The 19,681-nt window shown below is 39.8% G+C and overlaps 2 protein-coding genes across 6 annotated transcripts in view; one reads left to right on the top strand and one right to left on the bottom strand.

Annotated features, from left to right (window-relative positions):
- Positions 1–19,008, top strand: part of ANGPT2 (angiopoietin 2) — a 62,459-nt gene extending 43,451 nt beyond the window's left edge. For all 4 annotated transcript variants that reach the window (XM_005562529.5, XM_005562528.5, XM_045397819.3 and 1 more), the window contains 4 exons: positions 5,087–5,188; positions 6,183–6,349; positions 10,988–11,118; positions 16,405–19,008. In XM_005562529.5, coding sequence (XP_005562586.2) covers positions 5,087–5,188; positions 6,183–6,349; positions 10,988–11,118; positions 16,405–16,565 — 561 coding nt within the window. In that variant the 3' untranslated portion in view covers positions 16,566–19,008. The remainder of the gene's footprint in view (positions 1–5,086; positions 5,189–6,182; positions 6,350–10,987; positions 11,119–16,404) is intronic.
- MCPH1 (microcephalin 1) overlaps positions 1–19,681 on the bottom strand; it is a 240,996-nt gene that overhangs the window by 129,761 nt on the left and 91,554 nt on the right. The window lies entirely within an intron of this gene.

Genomic DNA, 19,681 nt, shown 5'->3' with positions numbered 1-19,681 from the left:
GAGGTGTTTGTCTCCCCTTACTGACTCCCGGGCTCTAGCAGGCCGCTTTAGAGAGTGAGGAGCCAAACAGCAGAAGTCTCTCCCCCAAGATCTTCCCCGCCCCACACAGTACAAAGCCATAGTTACTGGGCAGCCACTTCACCTAGAGCGCTTGCCAAGGGCTCTAAGTTCCGTTGCTGTGCAGGAAATACAGACGCTGCATATGAACGACATAGAACTGTCCATCTTATCTTCGGCAAGAAATATGTTCTCCTTGCATTTTGCTTGAATAACACATACTGTCAGCTGTTTTTCCTGAGGTGTCAGACTCATTTCATTAATTTTAAAGAAAGTATCTTCCAAAAACTGAAGTTCGAATAACCATAGAGCATCAGCCATAGAGGTTTCATGAAATTAATAATTTCTATTGCCATGCCAAAGTCATTTTTCAGTGATATGAGTGTTCTTTTTCATGAGTGACTGCATAGTGACTTGTACAGTTTGCTACCGCTGCCCTGCCTCACGCGAGGATGGCAGTTTTACCCATCGTGGTTTTTGCTCTAGCTGAGCAGACGCTAACACAGTGCCACAGACCAGCAGTGTCAGCATCGTGAAAACAGTTTCAACCAGTGGACTTGCTGACATGGTCTCGGGGACACGCAGGATTCTGAGGTCCACACCATGAGAACCTCTGGGGCAGGCAATTCTAACCTCATCTAACGCAGTCTGGAAGACTCGAAACACACCATAAAGACAGCGTTCATTTTCTTCTCAAGCAGGGAGTTCGCTTCAAGGCATATGTTCAATTATTGCTTGTATTGTGAGTTGACTGCAGGTACTCATGACAGGCAAAGCCACAACACAGCTTACCTCAGTCATTCCTAGTTCTGCAGCCTCACTCAGAGAGCCTGTCTCCTGAAGGTGTTTTGGGAGATACTGAATTTTAGATGAGAAAAAGAAAAAAAATCACTTTTGGAGAATATTTCAATGTGGCTTCTCTTAAACATTTGATAGAGCAGAATGATATTACATGAGAATCAGTGTGGTGAAGGGTTATGTAACTACTGGATAACTGTATATATTAAATGTCTATAAATACATTTGCATATAAATATAAAAGCAGCTACATATTGAACCAACACAAATAACTACAGAGAATACACTGGATACTGTACCCAAATGGAAATTTTCGAGGCTTTTGGAAGTATTATCTCTTTAAACTGAGTATTATCCTAAGTATTTAACACAGTATCAAAGAAAAACACTTTAAAAATACAAGCATTAGGGTTTTAAAGACCTGGAAGTTGAAACAGTAACATGTATCTTGATTATGAATGGAAAAGATAAATACTGTGCTATTCAACATAATGCTTTCCAAAGAAACCTTTCTAATTCATTCATGCTATGTTAGATCAACCCTGAAAATTAGTTAATGTCCCTAACGCTGTAGAAGCGATACAACAGGGAAGGAAGGGAACAAACTCACAAACAACACAGTCTGCTGCAGATGAGAAGGCAATGAACAGACTCTAGGCTAAGCCTTTCAATCTCTTTTGCTATGTGGTTTTCATGACAAGTCTGTGCATGCCATTGTCTGTCACCAGATGTTGCCATGTTCTTGGCCTAGGGTACAGGAGTGTCAAGAGGGGGGACAGAGGATGCGTGTGAAATGGGGATGCCATGGACACCGATGCAGAGGGACAGCCGCTAACCGTGCAGCCCCATCACGTTGTTGCATCTAAGTTTCTCAGCCTAAGTGCAAGCTTCCCACCCCAGTGCACTGTCCCACCCCACGGCCCCCAGAATGACTGAAATATTCTGCAGAAAGAGGAAAATACATAGTACTCTGGGATTATATGAGCTTCAGGTCATGGTTGGAAACTTTAGGATTTCTGTTGCCTTTAAACACTTGCTATAAGAGAAACTCATTTCCTCAGCAGGGAACAGTAAGCTTTCAAAACCTCAATTTTCTCATCTTGAAAATAAATGTTGTCAATTGTTACCTCTAAATTCCCTTCCCGACTTAAGACTCCATAACTCACAATCTGATCCGGGGAGAGATACATAGGCTTGGATGTAAATTCTGGCTCTGCCATTTGTGGCTCTGGGCAAGTCATTTAACCCTTCTGAGAGCTCAGTTTCCCCATCTGTAACACCACAATGATACCCTCAACCTTGGGGGTTGTGACAACACAGGGACAGCCCCTGGGGTAGAACTTGGGACAGGAAATGGGAGTGGTCACCATTTTCACTGCCTTTGAAGACTACCAGAAAATTTCTCTGCCTGGTAGGGGACCCGATTCTGCCCTGGTTTATCTAATTCAAGAAAAGAATGTTCAATTGGTCTTTGAGCAGATCTTTTCCTAAAAGGCCAATATATTGCAGCTTTAGTTTTGAAAAATTCATTAGGTTCTTGTACAAGAGAGAGACTGCCAGATGACATGTATCAAAAGCATGTATGCTTTTGCTAGAGACATGGTTATTTCCTTCCCTAAATTTCACAGGACACCTGACTCCTAATGTTTGTCTCTATGTTTGCTATTTAACCCGTCACTTAATCATTGCCTCAGAGTTGAAGCAAGTCAAGTATTATTTGCTGAAAAACATCAAGCTTTATAGAAAGATATCAGGTTCCTGCACCATGCAGCAGCGGACAGATTAAAAATATTAACTGCCCTTAGATTTGTTGTAATTGGAGTGGTAAGGTCTTGGGAAGTATCTGAGGACTTCTGTTTTTCTGATCCTGATATAATCAATTTCAGCACTTTTACTCAGTATCTTCTGGCTGGGTGGATAACTATTTGAACACTATCTTTCTCTGCAAGTTTTATAGTCCAATTAACCATAATACTCCAGTTTTTACAAATCCTCTATTCTTTTTTCTAAAAACCTGGATGAAGTACTAAGAAAGTGTTCTAATAACCTTATCATCATCACTAATGGAATCAAAGCGAATACTGATATGGCTCAAATCATTTATGTGCTGGCAGTGACTCTTAGACATTTGAGAGTCTTGCCTCTGACTTCCATAACAAGATAAACTTGTTCTCTGAACAAGACAGAACATGTATTTAAGTATTGGTAACTTCATAGCAGTGATTTTGACACTGAAGAATCAAATATTCTTGGAGCAAGGATAGGCTCACCAAGAACCATATCAATGCTTTCAACCCAAGAGCATACCATTTAGGATACAGAATCAATTTCAATATACATACATGAATTCTCAAACCAACTTAGCTTATTCAGCTGGTTTATGAAATAGATTTTTAAAAAGACATATTGATAGAAGTGAGCAGCACTGACCATTTTGTTGACCACAGGAAAATAAGAGGCAGTATTATTCATGAACTGATTTAAACTTGGAACTGTGTTGAGGGACTTTTGGCCTATTTACCAAAGGGTCAGGTTTCTCTGTTTTTGGCAGCATTATGTCAGTGGAAAAAAACATAACAGGAATTAAAGAGACCTTATTCAAATCCTATATATCACTTAGTAGGTGAGTAACTGATCAAATTAATCTAACTTTACTAAATCTTTTCTTCTTTCAAAAATGCAGAATTATGATAGTACAGCAGTGTTGTTGTGAGATTATAGATAATATACACAAAGTATCTGGCAGAGTGCTTGGATGAGAGTGGTGTGTAGCAATGATAATAATCATAGCAATACAGAGTGATAATAAGGGGTTAGCTTCAGCAGACTGATTTTCTACGTCAGATTAATTTAAAATGAGGAAATACTTTTCTTCTTAATAAATGTAATTTTCATTAATGGCACCTATCTTTCCAAACATGAGTGCCATTGGGGAAGGCAATACGAGCCGGGTGACCTTCCTGGAGAGAGACCAGAACCACGCTGGGGAGAAGTCCGCTGCAGACCAGGCTGTTCCAGGGACAGTTCTCTGGTTCCACTGGCAATGAGGCATCAGGCAGCCACTGCACTTCCTCTGCACCCCTCTTTCCTCATGTAGGAAGTGAAAGAACAGGACTAGCACTCTCTCGGTTCTCTTTCTGCTCTCCTCTCTAGGATTCTAACTCATAAACAGAGAACAGTGCGCGTTGAAGCTTACCCTGCCAAATCGCCTCCATTATTCTCAAGAAGACCATGGGGCACAACAAAGGAAGAATATTTATAATTGGTTTTGAACCTTAACTTCAATATTTCCTACCTCGTATGTGGCAGAAAATTTATCTTGGTTTCTGGAAAACATGTTTCGTTCTACTGTAATCTTATTATTTAAAACTATTTATGTAATCTTATTTTCAGGGGTTTTTAATTTCATAATAAAACTCCAGCTGAGTTGAAATTGAGCATGCATGTGCTTAGCTTAAGAAAGAATTCTGTGTTCTGGACGAAGTTTAAACCCACAGAGCCAGTTTAAGAGCAGAAATAAAAAGAGTTGCTTAGAGAAAAACTGTGGGCAATGAGCAATGTACAGAGAAGCCTGAAGTCATGCCCTTGAGGCCAAGCTGCTAAGCCAAGCTCAGGTCACACACCTTGCACCAGGACACTGGAGCCTCAAGGCCCTTGTGCTCAGAGATGAACCAAAGAATCTGATTAGTATTGCACATAAAGGAAGCCAAACAGCCCCACGGTGTGAGAATGTAACAAGAGTCCTCCAAACCCTATGATCAAAGCGTATCCCCTTCACATAGCTCTCTGCAGAGCTGGCAGGGGCTGGCAATTAATGAAAGGTTTCAAGGCTGTGAACACAAGTCAATGGTTTTCTACAGGATGGAGATGTGGGGTTCGGGGCCAATCTGCCAAAATGTGCCATTCACGATGAATCTCTAAAAAATAGCAATCTCTGGGCCAGCCATCTGGGTGGGGTCTTTACCCTGGAACAGATGATGACAAGCGAGTCACATTCTCATCAACACTTTATATTATGTTACTGTTTATGTTTCACCATCATTTTAAATCCATCACTTTCAATTTATTTGAAACCATCTTTTTCTTAGACAACCCCGATGCTCTACTCCGTGCCTTGTATCCCAGAGAACCCTCTCGGCCGAGTCCTGTATTCGGGGTCTACATTCCTCCTGCTTCTGCTACGTAAGGGGATGGGGGCTCTGTCACTTATACCCTGCATTTCCGTTTGCAGGCCTACTGTGACATGGAAGCTGGTGGAGGCGGGTGGACAATTATTCAGCGACGTGAGGACGGCAGCGTTGACTTTCAGAGGACTTGGAAAGAATATAAAGTGGTATGGACATTCTTTAAGGCATCAGAAAAGAATTTCCCTTGTGAAAAATAGCTTTCAAGATCTGCGGAACCTTAAACACCAATCCCAAACTAACCAATTACTTTTGACATAGTTTTCTTTTTGGTAGAGACGGGGTTTCATCGTGTTAGCCAGGATGGTCTTGATCTCCTGATCTCGTGATCTACCCGCCTCGGTCTCTCAAAGTGCTGGGATTACAGGCTTTTAAAATTGGTGTTCAAATTAGTTCTTCAAATTGGTGTTTCAGTCTCCTCTTTAAAGAATGGCCAATATAAGGTAAACTGTATCAAAACAAAAGCTGCAGCCAGGTGCGGTGGCTCATGCCTGTAATCCCAGCACTTCGGGAGGCCGAGGCAGATGGGTCACCTGAGGTCAGGAGTTTGAGACCAGCTGGCCAACATAGCGAAACTCTGTATCTACTAAAAATACAAATATTAGCCAGGTGTGGTGGTGAGCACCTGGAATTCCAGCTACTCAGGAGGCTGAGGCAGGAGAATCGCTTGAACCCGGGAGGCAGAGGCTGTAGTGAGCCCAGATCATGCCACTGCACTCCAGCCTGCCTGGGTGACAGAGTAAGACTCTCTCTCCAAAGAAAAAAAAAAAAAAAAGAAAAAACAAGGCTGCCACTGCTTAGCTTATTTTTAAAGGTGGGCTCAAGTGTTTTTTTGGTAAGCCAACTGTTTCATGGTGCTTCACATTCCCATGAACGGAACTGTTTATGCTGAGGCTTCTGCTGGTGGCTCCCTAAGTAGTTCTCATTATCCTAATACAAATTATCTTCCAGCAGCAGCTTAGTGTCTAATAACTGACCTGTTTAAAATCCATTTTCTTTTGGGGAGGACCCTGAATTGTCACAGCAGCAGAAGTAATTTCTGCTATTTGATAGTTATTCTATGTTAAGTTGACGGACTATCCACTTCAAATATACAAAGAAAAAATTACATGAAGTAATTGAATTTAACCACTTGCGTTACAGGGATTTGGTAACCCTTCAGGAGAATATTGGCTGGGAAATGAGTTTGTTTCACAACTGACTAATCAGCAACGCTATGTGCTTAAAATACACCTTAAAGACTGGGAAGGGAACGAGGCTTACTCATTGTATGAACATTTCTATCTCTCAAGTGAAGAACTCAATTATAGGTAAGTGAGTGACTGGTAACTGAAAGAAAAAATTAAAAGATTTGTGGCCGGGCGCGGTGGCTCACACTTGTAATCCCAGCACTTTGGGAGGCTGAGGCGGGCGGATCACGAGGTCAGGAGATCGAGACCATCCTGGCTAACACGGTGAAACCCCATCTCTACTAAAAATACAAAAAAATTAGCCGGGAGTGGTGGTGGGTGCCTGTAGTCCCAGCTACTCAGGAGACTGAGGCAGGAGAATGGCGGGAACCTGGGAGGCGGAGCTTGCAGTGAGTCAATATCGTGCCACTGCACTCCGGCCTGGGCCACAGAGCGAGACTCCGTCTCAAAAAAAAAAAAAAAAAGAAAAAAAAATTAAAAGATTTGCTGGGTGACTATTCCAGAAAATGAGAACCACAATGATTTAACCAAGATCTAAATTACTCTTTTATTACCTTAAATGGAAAAACATCTTGTTTCTCAGAATTATTACCTCTTTAAGTTTCTCTGGGTTTAAAATTCTAACTTTGGTTATAACAATATAAAAGAAACTTCATACAAACAGTATTTTGTCCGTTGTGTTTACTGTGTATCTTCAAAGCCTGGAAGAACTCTGCCTGGTAGATAATTGGCTTTCATAGATACTTGTAAAATCAGTGAATGGTAAGTGTTCCCATGATGATATGTCATACAAATAGCATAAATGATGGATACTTGTGACTGTGATGTTTTATTCCAAAAGGTTTCAAAACTTAATCTGTCTTTATGAAGTTTAAACACATTCAATTGTGTTCAATCTCAAAGTCAAGATTAGTTGTCAAGTTTAGAGATGGCAGAGTTAGGTGGGATGGTTAGTCAACTCTCCTCTCCTCTACAGGAAACACATCAGATTCACAGCATTCTCTGAGTGTTTGCCTTGTCCTCACCCATTTGGTGGCAATTATCATAAGTAATAGCATAGGCAACCTTGACCAGGAATTTACTTTCTGCCTCTAAAATGCCATGAGAGTGGAGACAGAGAACAGCAATGGGACTTGACAACTTAGTGTGCAGATAAGTATGGTGAAGCCACATGCACAGTAATGCTGGTACACAAGGCACAGAGAGGCACTCCGAAATGTGTGCGCAATGGCAGGGGCAGAGAAGTGAGACTGTGTGCCCAGTGGCACCAACACCAGCCTAAAGGAGTCTAAAGAGCACAGACTGGTGGCGCCCGGTGATCATGGAGCACACATTATGAAATACCCGCTTTGAGGTCAGAAATCAGCAAACGAAGGTCAACACGAACATCACAGAAACAGTCATCATCTTACCTACAGTCTCGTCTTTATCTCACTAATGCCCAAGTCAGACACTCTGCTCCACGACCTGAACAGTCTGAAAGCAGACACAACGTTAAAGTCCTTGAGCAGGCTGCCCAGCGGAGGGCTGTAGTGGGCAGCACAGAGAAGTGGCTGAATGTCAAGTTGCCTGAACAACCAACTGAAAACTCTACAATGCCCAGTATGTCCTGTTTTACAGTGAATGGAAATTCAGAAGCATGTTTGAGAAACAGATATACATGGATGTGACTCTTTAAACATCAGTGAAGCATATTCACTATTCTCATTATGGAAAGACCAGGCTCTCCTGGAGAGGTAACGACCGAGATGAATGAGAAGATAGGTGTTTGGGCCTCACAGCAGTTCCAACTTGACTCCAAAGAGATCAAAACTTCAATGAATTTTGAGACACAAGTGGCTGGTCATTGTTTTACCTCCAACTTAAATATTTTTTCAACTGGCAATAGTTAGGAATCTACAACAGAAGAATTAAAAAAAAAAAAGCACAAAAATTAAGGATTAGGCTGTTTGTATAAGAAGAGTTTTACAAAATGGGTCATTACCCTTGTACGCTGACATTATAAAAATATTTTAAACCGTGATGGTTCTTAACAGATATTTCCTTTAGAAATTCAATCAATTTTTGGATAGGCCATTTGGAAAAACACACACGTTGGTTTAAAGCTTAATTTGCTTGGCAAGATAAAATAGATATTACATCAAAATTATTATCCTATAAAACATGATGCTAGCATGATAAGAGAACTGTGAAGGGACTGAAACTTTTCATAACTGCAAATGCTTGGAGACACCCATTCTATGCAGCATGTAAGGGATTTTTTTCCGGAAGAAATGTTCTCCAAGTGTGGGAAACTGGAATATACATGTTATAAGAAATGGATAAATGCATCAGTAGAATTTGATTATTTCCAGTAAAAGTAAAAGCTATGTGCACGTTAAACCTTAAAAATTGGTCACTTTTCACACACATTCTGGCAGTTTCATATAACACTGAGGTTTAATTGTTAAATGTTGATGTTACCTCTTTACTCCACTGTCATATAAAATAATCCCTGGCAAAGCTGCAGAGATTGAAAAAAAATCAACCCACACCAATGTAAAGCAACTTCAAGAACATGGCCATTCTTAATAACCAAATTTTAAAGAAAGCACTTTAAACCAGGGAGCCATAAAAGGACCTAAAATTATACAAAACCTTTCGAACAGAGACTCATAAAAAATAGTATTCTCCCTTATTTTTCTTGCCCCTGGGGAAAATTTAACAAGTTCCATGAGAACTAAACATGTTCAAAGGAGTCAGGAGAGTTAAAAGATAAGCAGGGGAAGTGGTTCGTCTCAATCCTGTCTATGATTAACGGGAAGACAATGGAAAGAAAGTAAAGTGTTTCAAAATCCCAACAAAGATGAGTATTTATGACATTAACATTTTGCAGCAGGCATTTAGAGACTGAGCTATGGCCAGTCTCACTTTTGAAACGTGTAGGAAAATACTGAGACTCACATGTCCAGTCCATGCCTTAGGATGAAGTTTCTAGGGCTGCCTTAATACTGAAGACACTTAAGAGCAACACTTACGGAACTCCACATCACATGGCCTCATCCTCATCTTTTCACAACGTCTTCAATAAACAAACATCTCTGTTTAGGTGTGCACCAGTGTTGAAACATGGCAGAGGGGTTTGCTGCATCTGGTGCAAATCCTACCTCCATGACTTAAGAGTCTGACCTCGGACAAGTTTGTATCTCTGAACCTCAGTGACTTGCAGTGCAAAAATAAAGATGGCGGCCACCACTGCGGGTGGTTATGAGCATCCAGTGTGCGTGCAGGTGTAAGCACCTGGCCTGGCCTGACCAGCAGGTAAAACTAAAAGAACCTTTTCTCTCTTCTTTGCACTCTTCCAATACAAACTGATAAAAATTATATTATTCCAATGCGGCAGTTAGTAAACATTAGCAGGTTTTACAAAGAAGGGCATCATCTTGGTGCTTCAAGTACACTTCTCCTGCTACCATTGCAGGATTTGCTTTGTAGGCTCCTCGCCTGGGTCTTCGTCTGCCTATTTCTCCATCAGGACGTGAGGACTCAATGTGCCAACATGGCATACCCCATTACGTGATGCCTGCTCTGATCTGTACTGAACCATCTGCCAAGGGGCTTCTTTGCAGCAGAAACTCCTGCGCATAGTTATGGAAAATTTAAAAAAAAAAAGAAAAGAAAAAACAACCTCAAAACATACTGTCTTCTCCCGTCCCTTATTTGCTCCTTGCTGGTACACAGACGACCAATAATAAGTCGTATTTTTGCAATACAACTTACAATGGTTCAACTTAAGATTTTTCAACTTTACGATGGTGTGAAGGTGATACACATTCAGCAGAAACTACACTTTGAGATTTAAATTTGGATCTTTCCCTGGCTAGTGATATGTGGCACGACGCTCCCTTGTGATGCTGGGCAGCGGCAGCAAGCCACAGCTCCCAGTCAGCCCTACCATCACCAGGGTGAACAACAGACACGGCATGCACCATGTTGCCAAATGGCTCTGCCTGACTGTGGGCTAATGTGGGTGTTCTGAGCACATTTAAGGCAGGCTAGGGCTAAGCTACGATGCTCCGAAGGTCAGGTGTAGTCCATGCATTTTCAATGTACAACATTTTCAACCTTCAATGGGCTTATCAGAACATAGCCCCATGGGAAGTCAGGGATCATCCGTATTGTAAATAGTGTCTAACTTACTCAGACATTTGTTCCTTTCTCAATGTCTAACAGTTTAATTACTTTACACTACTATACAGACATGAGGCAATGCAGCCACAAGGATTTATTTTCAGCACCGTTCTGTAGATTTCTTCCCCAAACTCAGTGGCCATTCCTTGTCTGCTGCATTCTCCATCCCCCCGGGGTGCCCTGTGGAAAATGATGTTTGAGGTTGCCCAGTTGTGTCAGGACTCTGTCTCTATGGAAGATGACTGGAGACCTGGGAGGAGGACCCTCGTGCTGCATTTCTCTCTCTTCTGTTTATCTGAAAGCAGCAGGAAAATAAATTACAGGGCTCTACAGTCGCTGCTGATAGTTGTGCAAGTGATATGTGTTGAAGGTTTCATGAAAACATCCCTCTTTGCCGAAGGATTTGATGATAAGTTGGTTCCTGTTTATACCAGTGCAAAATATTTTGTCCAGAGTATGCATTAGTCCATTAACGAGTACAGAACATGCTTCTGTAGAATAGCATTCTTCATTACAAAAAATTTTCCACTATGGTAAATCAATGACCTTAGCCAATTAAATTTGTTTTTTCTCTTTGCACGCTTACAGGATTCACCTTAAAGGACTTACAGGGACAGCCGGCAAAATAAGCAGCATCAGTCAACCAGGAAATGATTTTAGCACAAAGGATGCAGACAACGACAAATGTATTTGCAAATGTTCACAAATGCTAACAGGAGGTAGGGATGACTTTCTGTCTTCCTATTTGTATTGGCAAGGAACGATTTCATAGAGGGAAAGGCTGGCAATTTGGACTTCAAATTGTGATTGGTAATGATGTCCACAATTTCATACGTAGACACACTAGCTTGACATAGATAAATGTGTTTCACTTTTTTTTAGACTAAGTTTTAAGTGAGAATATGATATGGAGCTAGACTTGTCAGCAAGCCAACCGTGTCTCCTCAGGACCCAGCCCTGGCAAGGAGAGGGGATATTTGATTCTTAGCAAGCTCTCCTGGGTTTGTGCTTGCTGGATACTAGAGAGATGGTTTAATTACATTCTGCTTTATCTAAAAAGTTAAAAATTCCAAGTAGCAACCAAAACAGTAATACAGATTATAGAAATATTTCCAAATAATAATTTAATGTTCAAACGAGGAATTTCCAGTTGTCATTTATTATTTATTTATTTTGAGACAAAGTCTCCAGCTGTTTGTTTATTTATTTATTTTGAGACGGAGTCTCACTTTGTTGTCCAGAAGGGAGTGTGATCGCAGCTCACTGCAACCCCTGCCTCCCAGCCTCAAGCAATTCTCCTGCCTCAGCCTCCCCAGTGCTGGGATTATAGGTGCCCATTACTGCAGCGGCTAATTTTGTATTTTTAGTACAGAGAGGGTTTCATCATGTTTGCCAGGCTGGTCTCAAACTGCTGACCTCAAGTGATCTGCCCGCCTCAGCCTCCAGAAGTGTTGAGATTACAGGCGTGAGCCACCACACCTGGCCCCAGTTGTTTTTTTAAAAAAGATTTCATTAATATATAGCAAACACCTATAAACACAACGAGTTAACCAACCTCTTTTAGTAAATCAAATTAAAATGAGTGATCTTCTTCTACTTCAAGGCCTTTCTGGTTTTCTACTTTTAGTATCAGACTGCCGTAAAACAGACAATGAAAACCACACTCATAAGCAAAAGACCACTGTAGTAGTCACTCAAAATGGATGGGTTGGTATTCAGAAACATTTGAGAGTTCAAACATAGGAATCGACTTTTAGAAAATGTTATTTTTCTGGCCTGGTGGCTCACGCTTGTAATCCCAGCACTCTGGGAGGCTGAGACGGGCGGATCACCTGAAGTTAGGAGTTCGAGACCAGCCTGGCCAGCACAGTGAAACCCCGTCTCTACTAAAAATACAAAAATTACCCAGGCATGGTGGCAGGTGCCTGTAATCCCAGTTACTCCTACTCAGGAGGCTGAAGCAGCAGAATGGCTTGAACCTGGGAGGCGGAGGTTGCAGTGACCCAAGATCATGCCACTGCATGCCAGCCTGGGGGACAGAGTGAAACTTCATCTCAAAAAAAAAAAAAGAAAAAAAGAAAACGTTATTTTTCTGATTTTTTAAAAGTTTAGAAATTCACTGACAGGAACAAACACTACTACTTAGTAACTGAGACAAGAAAAAAGTCTGACAAATGCTGTCAAGTTAGTTCTTGAAAAACACTGAAAGATTTAAAGTAGCAACAAAACCTCTGCCAATAGTGCAAAATGAATGTAAAGAATAACAGGAAAAATGGGAGGGTTTAACTTCTAGAGAACATAAATCGTGTCTGCAAAAATTAATATGTTACCCACCCAAGAAAACCAAAGGTAAGAACTATGGTCAACATATTTTATAAATGAAAGTTACTACATTAAACAAATGGATGACCCAAGTTATGATGTATTTACACTATAGGAATCATTAAGAGGGCTGGGCGTGCACACTTGTAATCCCAGCACTTTGGGAGGCCAAGGCAGGTGGATCACCTGAGGTCAGGAGTTTGAGACCAGCCTGGCCAACATGGCAAAACCCCGTCTCTACTAAAAATACAAAAATTAGCCAGGTGTGGTGGCGCACACCTGCAATCCCAGTTACTCAGAAGGCTGAGGCAGGAGAACTGCTTGAACCGGGGAAACAGAGGTTGCAATGAGCCGAGATCACGCCACTGCACTCCAGCCTGGGCGACAAGAGTGAGACTCTGTCTCAAAAACAAAACAGAACAAAACAAAAAAACAAACAAAACAAAACAAAACAAAACAACAAAACAAAACAACAAAACCAAAAAAAAAAAAAAACCCAGCATCATTAACAGTCAAAAGGAGAATTTAGTAATGAAAATAATATGAAATTTGGTAATATTCAAGTCTTTAAATTTCATGCCTTTTATACTGAAAGAATCAGGCCTCATTAAAAAAAAAAAAAAAAAAAAAAGCAATCCTCTGTTTCCTGAGAAAGTATGACTACTATTTGGTAACACAGGTCCTCCCTACTAACCATTATTACACCAATGAGCAAAGCCCTCATACTGATTTTGCAAAAGCTTCTTCTTTCCCTCATCCTGGCACAATCATCCTTTTTAAAGCTGAACAGCAGGGAAAGTGGTCGGGTGGAGGAGCCACAGATACCTAGGGCTTCGTTTCCTGTCTGCCCTTTCCCCCACATGCTGGACCCAGTTCTCTCCTTGAGAAGGTTGTGGTTGTTAGACCACCCGTATGTGGTGAGCTTCTCAGGAGAGTAGGAGAATCGCATTAATAACCAAGGAAACAATATATTTACTTACTCAAATCAAGATTTAGGGGCTGAGAATGTAATTGGAAAAGAGACTGAGGAGAGGAAAAACAGTCCAAGAGAGAAAGTGGAGTGGTCTCGCCTGTGAAGGGGTCAAATTCCAGCCAGTGGTCTGGACCATGAATGAACCAGCCTAATGAGCAGCTCCATTTTGCATGGACACCAAGTTCTCTAGTCAGACAAGCTCCAGAAGAGACTGACTTATGAATCTGTCAAAGTGCTGAATATGTGAAGGATTCTGAATAGAACACGCAAACTTCCATCCAATCTGCATTCATCTGAATCAAATGAAGTCACTGAGCTGTTACCACCAGGAAAAAATGTAGGAACCTGGATGAAATAACTGGCACTCACAAAGCAATGTGTAAACACAACATATATGTATATATAGAATATATATTCTATATGTTATATTATATATAGCATATATATTCTATGTTATGTTATATAGCATATATTCTATATATTCTATATGTTATATATAGCATATATTCTATATGTTATATATAGCATATATATTCTATATATTCTATATGTTATATATAGCATATGTAGTCTGTATGTTATACATAGCATATATTTCTATATAGTCTGTTATAGCTATATATAACATAGAATCTATATATAACATAGACTATATAGAATATATATGCTATGTATAACATATAGATTACATATGCTATATATAACATAGAATATATAATATAGAATATATATGCTATACATTTATAAAGGATATATATTCTATATATATAAAGGATATATAGTCTATTATACATATATAAAGAATATACATATTCTATATATACATATATAAAGAATATATATATTCTGTATACATATATATAAAGAATATATATATATATATTCTCTTTGGCATCAGAGTTTTTATTTAAGAAATAATACGTTACAGGTAAGGCTAAAGAGGCCCTGCCAGTGCCATTCCCTGCCTGCTGCTTGGGTCGAGGTTAATTCACTTTATTAATTTTCCTACATATGGAGATATCAATCATAATTATTTTCTGTATTTTAAAAATTAATATAAGAAGTATCATACTGTATGTATCCCTCCAACACAGTGTTTTTGAGATTTATTCAGATTAATATATATAAAATCAAGGTTACAGCAGTCCTCTCTTCTCCTTAGGGGAAACATTCCAAGATGTCCAGCAAATGCCTGAAATCACAGACAGTATCAAACCCTATGTGTTTATTTTTTCCTGTTCACACATATTTATGAAGTTTAGTTTGTAAACTAGGCACAACAAGAGACTTAACAACAATAATAAAACTGAATAATATACAACATATTGCTTCCAATTTCATGGATATAAGATTTGTTCTTCTATAGATCTTAGTACCCTTAGTGTACGATTTTGTTCTCTCCTTATTAAGTCAGGAACTTTCACCTTTTCACTTAAAGGAAGCACTTTACAGCTTCTCTTTGGCATATTTGAATTGCCAGCATCATCACTCTTGCACTTTTGGGGCCATTATTAAGTCAAATAAGGGTTACTTGAACATAAGCACTGTGACACAGCGTGGATCCACGGGATAGAGGGGATCATTCACGTTCTGGGAGGGAAGAAGGGGACAGCAGGAGATTTCATCCCGTTACTCAGAACAGCATGCAATTTAAGGCTTATAGATTATTTCTGTCACCCAGGCTGGAGTGAGCGGCGCGATCTCGGCTCACTGCAAGCTCCCCCTCCCGGGTTCCCGCCATTCTCCTGCCTCAGTCTCCCGAGTAGCTGGGACGACAGGCGCCGCCACCACGCCTGGCTCATTTTTTTTGTATTTTTAGTAGAGACGGTGTTTCACCGTGTTAGCCAGGATGGTCTGGATCTCCTTACCTTGTGATCCACCCACCTCAGCCTCCCAAAGTGCTGGGATTACAGGCGTGAGCCACCGCGCCCGGCCCCTGCTTATAGATTATTTCTAGAATTTTCCATTTAATATTTAGAGCCACAGCTGACTTCAGGTATCTGAAAGTGCAGAAAGCGAAAACAGCAGATAAAGGGGGACTACTGTGTTGCCTTCTCTCACAAACCCCAGCATGCTCCTGTTTTTGGCCAAGCCCAGAAATTAAGGTGTAGATGGGCTTCACTCCCACAGCCCCTGTGCTGGGCACCTCTCCTGCCCTGGCTCTAGCTGAGTGAGCGCACACTCTCACTTTAAATTTCCTCTTTGTCTCTGAAACATAGAGACTTCCTTTTTATGTAGCTCCACTGAGTACTTAATATTTTGGGTTAAAGTTCAATCAAAAAAATCCTTTAATAGAGCAAGGGGAGCCTGAGTGAGTCCAGCCCACCATGTTGCTGGGACTGGTAAGTAATCCTGGTTGAAGGAGAGTTTTCCAACTGTGCCTCAGATGTTTGCTTATCGCCGCTGTAAGTGTGTACACACTGTGGGCTAACCAAATAGGACTGTGGAGAATTCAGGCCTCTCCACACAGCATAAGGGAAAAGGTGGAAGAACGTTTGTAAAAGCATTTGCAGTAATAAAACTGTGATGTCACGGGCGTACAGCTGGAAAACCGTCTCTCTGTCAGTGCACATCCTATACTCACAACCATCTGCATGTGCCTACTCCACATGCCTGCAGCGTGCCTCCTGGCTTAGCTGAGTACTGCTGTCTTCGTTGTGGGAGCTGGCATCACCTAGTTCCTAATTCCTTCTGTGTTTTACTTTCACAGGCTGGTGGTTTGATGCATGTGGTCCTTCCAACTTGAACGGAATGTACTATCCACAAAGGCAGAACACAAATAAGTTCAACGGCATTAAGTGGTACTACTGGAAAGGCTCAGGCTACTCGCTCAAGGGCACAACCATGATGATCCGACCGGCAGATTTCTAAACACCCGAGTCCACCTGAGGAAGACTGTCTCGAACTATTTTCAAAGACTTAAACCCAATGCACTGAAAGTCACGGCTGCGCACTGTGTCCTCTTCCACCACAGAGGGCGTGTGCTCAGTGCTGACGGGACCCATGTGCTCCAGATTACAGCCTGTAGACTTTGTCACTTAAACTTGCATCACTTAACAGACCAAAGCAAGACCCTAAACATCTGTAATGGTGATTAGACAGAACACCTATGGAAAGATGAACCCGAGGCTGAGCATCAGATTGACAATTTACAGACTCTGCTGTCACAACGAAGAATGTTATGTGCAAGTTTATCAGTAAATAACTGGAAAACAGAACACTTATGTTATACAATACAGATCATCTTGGAACTGCATTCTTCTGAGCACTGTTTACACATTGTGTAAATATCCATATGTCCTGAATTCACCATCACTATCACAATTAAAAGGAAGAAAAAAATCTCTAAGCCATAAAAAGACATATTCAGGGATATTCTGAGAAGGGGTTACTAGAAGTTTAATATTTGGAAAAACAGTTAGTGCATTTTTACTCCATCTCTTAGGTGCTTTAAATTTTTATTTCAAAAACAGCGTATTTACATTTATGTTGACAGCTTAGTTTTAAGTTAATGCTCAAATACGTATTTCAAGTTTATATGGTGGAAACTTCTAGGATCTCTGAAATTATCAACAGAAACATGTGCCATTTTAGTTTATATGCAGATTGTACTATTTTTTTCTGCCTGATTGTTAAATATGAAGGTATTTTTAGTAATTAAATATAACTTATTAGGGGATATGCCTATGTTTAACTTTTATGATAATATTTACAATTTTATAATTTGTTTCTGAAAGAACTAATTGTGCCTTGTGATAAGGAAACCTTTGATTTTAATGATGAGGAAAATTATACATTTCATTCTATGACAAAGAAACTTTACTATCTTCTCACTATTCTAAAACAGAGGTGTGTTTTCTTTTCTAGTAAGATATATTTTTATAGAACTAGGCTACAATTTAATTTGTAGTTGAGAAAAGCCTTCTATTTAAGAAATTTACAAAGCTATACGTCTCAAGATTCACCCTTAAATTTACTTAAGGAAAAAAATAATTGACACTAGTAAGATTTTTTTATGTCAATCAGCAAACTGAAAAAAAAAGTGTTTCAAAGTGCAAAAACAAAATCTGATGTTCATAATATATTTAAATATTTACAGAAAATTTGAGAACACGGGGCCCTGCGCAGTGGCTCACACCTGTAATCCCAGTACATTGGGAGGCCGAGGTGGGCAGGTCACCTGAGGTCAGGAGTTCAAGACCAGCCTGGCCAACATGGTGAAACCCCATCTCTATTAAATAATACAAAAACTAGCCAGGCGTGGTGGTGGGCGCCTGTAATCCCAGCTACTCGGGAGGCTGGATCAGGGAGAATTGCTTGAACCCAGGAGGCGGAGGCTGCAGTGAGCCAAGATCACGCCACTGCACTCCAGCCTGGGTGACAGAGCAAGACTCCATCTCAAAAAAAAAAAAAAAAAAGAAAGAAAAGAAAATTTGAGAACACAGCTTTATACTCAGGATTACAAAACCATAAACTCCTAGAGTTTTAACTCCTTTTGAAATTTTCATAGTACAATTAATACTAATGAACATTTGTGTAAAGCTTTATAATTTAAAGGCAATCTCTCATATATTCTTTTCTGAGTCATTTGCAAGGAAGTTCAGAGTCCAGTCCACAACTAGCATCTACTATATGTCTGTCTTTACCTTCTATTCTACCATTATTTTTTCTTTATTCCATTTTAAAATCTAATTTATTTTACGCCAACTTCTCCCCGCTCCCTTGACGTAGTTTTAGAACACATAGGTGTTGCTACATATTTTGAGTCAGTGATGAACTCTGGCAAAGTCAAGGCTCTGTTTTATTTCCACCAAGGTCCACTTTTCCAACAACTATTTAACTGAGTCAAGAACCTCCCTACCTTAGAACTGTATCTACTTTATATTTAAGAAGGTTTTATGAATTCAACAACAGTATCATGGCCTTGTATCAAGTTGAAAAACAACGGAAAATAAGAAAATTTCACAGCCTCAAAAGACAACAACAAGTTTCTATGATATTTCAATGACAACAGTGATGGATACTTAGGCAGGGAAATGATAATGCAAGAAAAACTGGCAACAACACAATTTATATCAATTTTCCATGTAGGCAGGTGAAACAAAATTCAAGGACAAATCTCATTATGTCATTGGGCATCATATATAATCTCTTATGACCGAGAATGGGGGGAATTTGTGTTTTTCCTTTACACTTCAGTTCCTTACACAGTATTTCAAACAAACAGTTTTGCTGAGAGGAACTTTTCTCTCCTTAAGAAAACATTTATAAAGCTGAAAGGAAATCAAACAGTAATCTTAAAAATGAAAACAAACAACCCAACAACCTAGATAACTACAGTGATCAGGGAGCACAGTTCAACTCCTTTTTATGTTTTAGCCATACGGCCTACTCAAACAGCTATATAACAATACGGGTGGCAGATAAAAATCACCATTTATCTTTCAGATATTAATCTTTTGAATGAATAAACTGTCACAAGCAAGTTAACATTTTTGAACATGAAAGGCAACTTCTGCACAATTCTATATCCAACCAAACCTTAAATTACCCGCTTAATTATTACTTCATCTTAAAAAAAATTAGAACCCAGAACTTTTCCATGAAGCATTTGAAAGTTGAAGTGAAATTTAGGAAAGTCATAAAAATATAAAGACTGTTACCACAGCACCAGCAAGCCATAATTTTTACATCTATCAGTTCTGCCTCTATCAACAGGAAAAACATTAAGCAAGATATAAGACTACTTGCCCAAGAATTCAGTCTTTTTTCAATTTTGTTTTTCTCAATTCTGAGGACTTTAATCATTAAATTTTCTTTGGACTGCATTCCTGACTACTTTTTGCAGAATGGTCTCACGTTCTCACATTTGTTCCCACAAATAAATTGATAAAAGATGTTAAGTTCTGTGAATGTCTTTTTAATTATGGGCATAATTGTGCTTGACTTGATAAAAACTTAATTCTACCCTGACGTTTATAATAATT

This window comes from Macaca fascicularis, chromosome 8 (genome assembly GCF_037993035.2).
Source record: "Macaca fascicularis isolate 582-1 chromosome 8, T2T-MFA8v1.1".
Classification (NCBI taxonomy): Eukaryota; Metazoa; Chordata; class Mammalia; order Primates; family Cercopithecidae; genus Macaca; species Macaca fascicularis.
Note: the sequence above shows the minus strand (reverse complement) of the source record. Positions and strands in the feature narration are given on the sequence as shown.